The 8,441-nt window shown below is 38.7% G+C and overlaps 1 protein-coding gene across 2 annotated transcripts; it reads right to left on the reverse strand.

Moving 5' to 3' along the window:
* Positions 1-6,208: 6,208 nt before the first annotated feature.
* LOC105058670 (protein Barley B recombinant) lies at positions 6,209-7,960 on the reverse strand. Of its 2 annotated transcripts, none has more exons than XM_010941668.3 (2): positions 7,804-7,960; positions 6,209-7,413 (listed from the first exon to the last, which is right to left on the reverse strand). In XM_010941668.3, exon 2 carries the CDS (start codon positions 7,297-7,299, stop codon positions 6,481-6,483), a length of 819 nt encoding a protein of 272 aa, XP_010939970.1. In that variant the 5' UTR covers positions 7,300-7,413; positions 7,804-7,960; the 3' UTR covers positions 6,209-6,480. The 2 variants fall into 2 exon arrangements, with proteins under 2 accessions (XP_010939970.1, XP_073105582.1); XM_073249481.1 differs by having other exon boundaries at positions 7,727-7,863.
* Between the last annotated feature and the right edge of the window lie 481 nt (positions 7,961-8,441).

Below are 8,441 nucleotides of genomic sequence, written 5' to 3' on the forward strand. Positions count from 1 at the left end.
CCGTGGTGCTTGTTCACCCTCTTGCTCAAAGCATGCAGGCAGCACGTGCATGCACCTAAGCACATGCAAACCTTGAAAATTTTGGATTATCCTTGGCCTCCATCTCACCCATTTGTAGATTTTAAATAAATTTGACCACCAACCTTGGTTTGTTGGCGATAGGAGTGCAAACGAGTCGAGCCATTCGTAAGATACTTGTCAGGCTCGAATAGCTCGAATAAATTTTTGAACCGAGTTCAAATAGCAAGATATTCGATTCGAAAACTCATGAGTCTATTTGAATTTACATATATATATATATATTTAATAATATTATTTTTATTTATAATATATATATTAATATATATATTATTAGTAAATTAAGATTTGATTTTGATCTCAAACTCGAGCTCGAATATGACTCGATTAATATTCAATTCGAATCGATCTCGAATTTTATCAATTTCTCATCGAGTCATACTTGAACTTAAAATATTAAGGCTCTGTTGATCTCAAACTAAGTTTCAAACCTGAGTATTTTAAATCAAATCAAGCTCGAACTTCTAACTATTCGATTCAGCTCGGCTACACCTCTGGCCGGCAATGAGGGTGCAGCTTTGAGACCATTGAACGGCCAGTGTCGATCCTTTGGAGGCATTCGAAGAAAATAGCTACAGAGAAACAGGAGACGTTTTGAGGACGGGAGAGGGGAAGCAGTACTTACGAACCCTTTCGCGGGCTCCTAATGGGAGATGGTGCCATTCCAACCAAGGGCTGCAAAATTGGAGGACACAAACTCAAGTAGATTATGAGAGAGTGCCACCGCTGCCTCTCCATTTATGCAAATTCCAACTTCGGAGAGTTGGAGAAATACAAGAATAAGATTATTCCTAGTTAAGTTGGTTTAACCCCAAAGACTTTTCTTTGAGGTAGGTGGCACAGAAGCAGACAGTTCCAGTCGCAAGCAGGATTTTGAGAGCATGGACCAGAAAATTTCAAGTGATGAAGCCAGCCACAATTTGGGGTGGCTTGATCAGCGTCTACTGGTGCTCGGCCGCACCAAACTGCTAGGCCTTAGGTCAGAGATGGCAAGCGGTTGAGACAGGTTACCGGAGCCCGATGGTGTTAAAGGAACAAGTAGAAATAGTTCAATGCGGCCTAACTTTCCTGCATGCCCACGTCCTATCAACTTCGGTTCACTGTGATGGATTGAGAAGTGTGAAAAGATGACACACCTTCCTGATTATTAAGGGAATCAGGTTGTAGATATCATGTCTAATTATAAAGAAAATTTATTTTGTTTTTTAAATGTGTTCGGCGGTCAGATGCTAGACATCAGAATGGAAAGGAAAAACTCACTGCAAGCAGAGGGCCAACCGATTTACTGCTTGCGGATTGCCATGCTGAACGGCCATTACCGATTTGCCATGCTAAACAAAGCAGCATTACTCGTAGAGACATGCCAAAGAAACCCATAGACATCATTAACCAAACATCAACTTTGCTCCATCATTCTAATTCACACTTCTGTCTGTATTCTGACATAACCATCATCGAAATATTAACTTGCAATTTGTTGCATAAACACCAGCCATGGATGCGACAGATATACAAAGTTTTTCCCCCGAAAGAACAAACGCTCCGAATGTTCAGAACCATCATGGACTCATACTCTGACAACAGTTTTTCCCCCAAAAGCATCACCCCTACTTTGTTTTTCCAAGACTCGCAATACCTCCCAAATATTTATCAACCAGTTTTCCATACATGGTGCATGAAATCTATAAAACCGACACTATGCAACACATTATTTGATACACAATAGGAAAACTATCTATGTTCAGTATAATAATCTAGTTCATAAGAATCCGGCTGCAAAAAATTACTGGAAGTTATATATGATTGCCATATAATTTTCTACCCTTTTTTGCACAAGATTTTCCAGATAAAATCTGGGAAAATCTCAACAGAATCCTGTGACTGATATAGATCAGATAAGAAATCACGGAGCATCATGAAAGCCCCAGATGTTCCAATAATTCTGCCATATAAATTTTACGGATCTCAAGCTCCATTTCTCATTTCAGCTATTTCTCCAAATTTAAGTGGATAATAAGCACTGGAAGATGTCAAAGCTTTCCTATTGAAATTTTTGAAACCACAAGTAAAACAGTTCCTGCATTTTCTTCCAAAGATCACATAGATTTTGCATATTAACACATTCAATTCATTACTAGAAGATGGCTCACATGAATAATCGCATTGTACTTAGTCCAGGTCATAAAAAAATGAAATAAAACAATTACTAAGATACCTAAACATAGCCAATGATTACTTGGATCTTCCAGCATTCTGCAAATGTACTCGGTTTTTATCGGCTAGCAAAAACACCAAACTTGAAAAATCAACCATCTCTGGTCGTTGTTGGTAAGGCTCACAAAGACATCCTCTCATGATAAAGCATGAAGTCAGCCATGCCAAAGTTGCTAAATGATGTTCAAAGTGCTCCTATTCAAATTGATTTCAAAAATTATACTCCCTTTCTGCACATAGCAGTCCCATCTTAAAATACGTTTCGCCCTTTAGATAATGATAACCAAGCCTATCTCAGAAACATTTCATGATGTTTCACGGTATACAGTAATGATTTCATATCAATTAGAACTAACATTAATATTTCTCTCCTAAATACCCCACCTATAAACCTTCAAATATCAGTTGCAAAAATCTTAGGCATGATATTTTAGTCAGTAGGAGACCTGCCAATAATGGCCCTTCAGTGAGTACATGGGATGCATGGAAAAATTTTAGGTCACCACACCCAGCAACTTCAACAGCTCCGAGAATGCACGGGATAGATGGAAAAATTTTAGGTCACCACACCTGGCAACTTCAACAGCTGCAAGAATGGTGGATTGGGAGCATAGGATAAGATCCAATACCCCCATGTATCCTAGTGAGCATTTTACAATAGAACTTGGGAAGACTCAGTTTTTATATTGCTTCTGGTCAATGAAGTACATCCATCATCAAGAATGCAAATCCACACCAAACAATTGAATATTTGACATATTCCTCTACTCCATGATGTATGGGTAATTAGGATAAATATTTGGGGCCACTTGAGAGTGTGATTATGAGAAGATTACACATTTGTACACCTTGCTATTGATCAATCTTCATATTTTTAAAATCTAGATCACCCACTGTGGGACGTTAAATGGGTACATGCATATTAATACACTTTCATACCCTCTATTTCTCGAATCCACACTGCACATAGTGTCTCTTGTATCCATTCAACATCTCAAAATGTGGATTCATCACTATATAAACTAAATAAATGTGAGTTAGCATAACTGTCTTGGATGTTGTATAGGTTTTTTAGATTTATATTAATTTGATACTGAGCTTAGTAAATTCATTGCATTGTATCATTTTTTTTTCCCTCTTGAGCAAAATCCTCAAGAGTTCAAAGAATTAGGACAGATCTAAAAAACATCAATATTTGTCAACTAGAATCTAAATGTGCCTCTTTACCATGTTGCGTCTTTTTCTGCTTTTTGCGCTGCATTTTGTCTCTATATAATTTATGAGACCACAAAGTAGGTCATACTCGTAGTCATGACTAAAGGCTTTCAAATGGATCAGGTATAGTAGATTCTTGATATACTTTCTACTTAGCCTGGTTCTAAGGATTGCAAGTTGGCAAAATACTCATCATACCTAGCCATCCAGTGGAACCTTTGGTCTGTCCTAACTTAGCCAAGTGCTTGAAGACCAATCATATCACATGATTTTTCAGCTAAAACTCCAAATATGAAACTGGAACATTTCAATTTTGTGCTTGAAGGACATTTCAAAGGGCTATTTGTAAGAAGTTATTTGGGTTTGGTATGCACAACTTTGCTTCTTTGTTGAAGCATGATTATTAGTCTCTCAATCAAGGATTGAAATGTAGCCTACTAACGGGTTCCATCCTGATACTAGTTTGGCATGCAAAGCGCCAGTGCATATGGTGGTACTGATGCCGGTAAGGAACCAGCACATTAAATACAAGTGAAGTGCCTGTTGAGTGGCCTCTAAGTTGAATAGCTTGTTACTCAGAACCTTAAATCTGTGCCTTCAATGCCTAATCGACACAGGTTGTGTTTTATTCCTCCATGGCAGTCACAACAATTTACCACCTTCTCAGACTACTGACTGGAATGACCACCCTATCCCCATTATTTAACCATTCATCCATGCCATTGTATAACAGGAACTTTTCTCTTAAAGGTTTATGAACAGGCAGAAATCTTGATGGGGTGTTTGTGCTAAGTATGCACAATTTTCAAAAGCAGATTCTGATGGTTCAACTGTAATTGCATAAGCAAGAGGACATTAAAAGGATGTGGAAACCATACAGGTAGAATAGGAATAGAGGGGTAAATATATTATTAAATTTCCTAGAAGTCATGAAAAACCTATAGAAACCTAATCAAACCATAAATTATGCTCTGCCAACCACCAACCAGGATAGAAAGATTCAATAAATTCATTGAATTTCCAACACCCAACAAATGATGCACCACCAAAACTGAACTCCCTGTATGAAACTGAACTAAACCTCCCTAGTCTGATTCAACCTGAAGTCCTGAACAACTTCAAAGATGATCAATCAGCGACTGATCACTGAAAAATAGTAAAACGACAAGGATTGATTCTAGAAAGGCAGAATGATGCTTCAGTTGTACAAGCCAATTTCAAATGAAATGTCTCTAAGCCCTCAAAGAAGATCAAGTTAATTTTCCTTTTAGCTGATAACATATAAAACCTCAAGAAAGAATATAGAAAGGATTAAAGATACAAAAAATGCACATAATAGGCCAGATGCACTTAAATAAGATATAGATACTCATAGACAACACTTAAACATGGTATATCAAAAAAACAAACATATATTATACAGATGAATGATCTAGTATCACTCAAACTATCAAGACTCTAAATATAAAATTATTTGAATTATTTCGACCAACGTGACATCCCATTGTAGACCATCATTAAGTTCTAAAAAGCCTCCACTAGAACCACATAATTAAACCTCGTGATATTCTTCTAGGAGACTAACAGGTGTTTTCACAACAACCATGATGACAAGCAACATCTCGATCTTTAGATTTTCTTGGCAAATCATATTACAGGTTGCAACAAAAGAGTCTGTTTACTTCTTGGATTTGCTAGTTTTATCTATTTTGTAAATGAAAGGTTACATCATTTAGCCCATAACTAGAGGCCATTTATGAGAAAGAGACATCTCAAAAGATCAGCATCAATATTGAGCTGAATTCGATGAGAACCAACTCGATGAGAACCAACTATGCCACAATCTCATGTAGGATATCCAACTTAGACCATTCAGACTACATAATAGACACTACTAGAATTAAATATAAACCTTGGTCTTGAGTAAAACAAAGAAGCAGGAATCATAAGTGACCGTTATTACCTAAGCAAAACAGCAAAATCAGGAAAAATTAACAGCCTTGTCCATGAAGAAGAGGGAATTCATTAAACAACAGAAGCTAAAGATGATACCATTTGCAAGTCTCTCACAAATAGAGGACATCTCAAACTTTACCTGGGGGCCAGCGGGCCCGGACGGGCTCTTTACTGTTTTTTTTTCCTTTTTTCCTCATCTCTTCAAATAGGGTTGCAGAGATTTCTATCAACAGATTCAGCTAAATCTGATGGGCACAGCAGTTAATACTACTGGTGACAGATAATTGTCAAGAATGCATAAATAAATAAATAAAATAATCAATATGCTATGAAAAAAAAATAGATTTTGATTAAAAACTACCCCTGTGATAAGCATAATTGATCATCAGTCAATTGCAAAGCTAGTAAGTGATGCCTATAGCAGGGTATTTAAAGAATTGATGTTCAGAAATGCAGTGAATATCCTGTGCTTAAACGCTACTGAACCTGCACTGACCACATGTGAGGGAACATATAATTTTGATGATAGAATTATATCTGAGACTCACATATACAAGATATCAAAAAAAAAAAAAAAACATGAAACTCACTGGTGATACCATCATGACTACAAGAACACATTATCGCAACTTTATCAATAAAACACTCCGGAATATGAAGCCTCAAGGAATTAAGACGCTAACGTAATCCCTTCTCAAAATCTTCATATTAAGAGTGAGATCATAAATCAAGGAGTGCAAAGAAGTTAGGAAAACTTTCTATCCATTAATTGAAAAGCCATCTAAATTAGACAGCACTCTTTCTCTTAAAACTACAGGTTGTAAAGAGAAAGGAAGACATTAACAAGTCCATATAACTCCAATATCTGAACCTCAAAAAGCATGTAAACATGACTGATAAAGAAAACTGGCTACAAGCTATTTAAAGTGCCTCTGCAAAAGGACACAAATAAACATATACAGGAGAAGCTGACCAAATGCATCGGCGAAGCCTAACAAAGCCGGATATTGTACATGTTTACCGGATAGTCACAAACTTGTTGGTACCATGCTTGGCCCAGAGAGTCCTCAAGTCAATTGGATTAGAAAGATTATGCCCTTCCCCTGCAAGCTTCTCCAGCACCTTCTTGAACGCACCCTGGCTCATCTTCCGGCCGGCGATGCGAGCCCCCCGCCTCTTGGTGCTCATAGGGAGAGGGTAACATGAGATGCTAGTGGTGCAGCATGCTGATTGCCACCCTCCAACGCCCCACCTGTAGCACTGTTGCGGTGTGCCTGTGCAGGAGCATACTGGAGTAGGAATACCTGAGATGTCCAGATCAATTCCATTAATAACCAACCCAGTGCTCTTCTTCCCAGCCTTCCCATGCGAGACTGAACCATTGGTGGCCTCGGCAACTTTCTTTGGCTTCTTTGGCTTCGGGGATTTGTGTGGGCGCCCCTGGGATCTCTTCTTCAAAGAAGTCTCATTTCTGCCTCCAGGGTCCTCCATCATGAGGACCTTGTCATCCCTGGGTGGCTCAGGCGGCTGCAGCATTTGAAGGGTGTGGGTGCTGGGTGGATCAGGAAGCATGCCGTAATTGGGTTGGTGGTGGTTCATCGGCAACATATGGAGGATCTTGTTGTCCCTATTATGGTGGATCCACCCATCCCTCACAAAGTCCACCGGGACCGACGGCTCCGGGATACCGCAGTCCCGATGGAGGAACCCCCCGTTGGATAGCAAGGGCTTCGTATCACGCTCCGGCACCGAGGACATGAGCTGCAGCCCTAGGTTCCCCTTCAAGGGCTGGTCATAGTAGCCCCAATTCCGAATACCTAACCCATCGTCATCCATATTGACCGAGACGCAAGAACCACCCAGAAATTCAACAAAAAAAAACCAAAAAGATCGAATTTTTCCACCGGTTTCAACCAGCCCATCTACCACATTGCCTTCTCGCCGCCGCTCCTAGAAAATCCATTACGCAAAACGGATCAAAGATCAGAGAAAACCGAGAAAATCGAAGAATAATGAAGGATAATCCCACAAAGGAACCATCTTGGAAGAAACCCTAATTCTAAAAACCGATCAGACAAACGAAAAAATAAAAGTCGGAACCCGAATCCAGCGCCCGCCGAAAGAAACCCAAAATGTCCACATTCTCGGACGCAAGGTAAAAGATTGCGGCTTTTTAGGGTTCCAAGGTGGGATCTTTGCGTCAGAAAACAAGAAATCGCGAGAAAACAAAGGGAAAAAAAAAAAAAACAGATGAAGGCATTACCAAAATGTCGATTTGAAGAGTTCTTGATCATTTCTAGCAGTAAAAGGTGGAGGAAATAAAGGGGAGAGAGGGCTCACCTTGGCGACCTAGGGTTCTTTGCCGCGGTGTGATATGGAAAGAGAGGAAAGAGAAACATAGATTTTCCTATATATAAGCTTGCAATAAATGAGTATTTTGTAATTTATGGTTTTTTAGAGGTATGGTTGGGGTTTCCCGTATCTATTTGATAAAGAGGTGGTTTTTGAAAAATGAAAAAAATAAAAAATAAAAGGATGAAAATTGGGAGGGAAACGCGTGTTACTTGTATTTGCTACACCGCCATACTTATCCCCTCGTATTTCTTTTCTAATTGAGGCATGTTTATCTCTTACTTCAAAAGCTTTTTTTTGGTGTTTAGCATCATATATTTTGTTCCTTGGACGAAGGGAATTATTGTCTCTCACATGGGCCTTGTTGGTGTTTGAACGTTTTTTTGTCCCTCCATGCCATACTTGGGAATATCTTGTATGGTTCAAGATCTTTTCTTTTGCACTGACTGCATGGAGACTTAGCTTTGGTGTAATAGTAAGTATAGATTAAAACAAAAAAAAAAAAAAGCTATGGAACCATCAAATATCATCTTTCACCTTTCAAATAATCTATTTTGTATCCTTCATTTTTGTCATTCATTCAAATACAATTTTTTTACATGACATGCAAAGCAATCGATTAAGCA

Source organism: Elaeis guineensis, chromosome 15 (assembly GCF_000442705.2).
Source record: "Elaeis guineensis isolate ETL-2024a chromosome 15, EG11, whole genome shotgun sequence".
Classification (NCBI taxonomy): Eukaryota; Viridiplantae; Streptophyta; class Magnoliopsida; order Arecales; family Arecaceae; genus Elaeis; species Elaeis guineensis.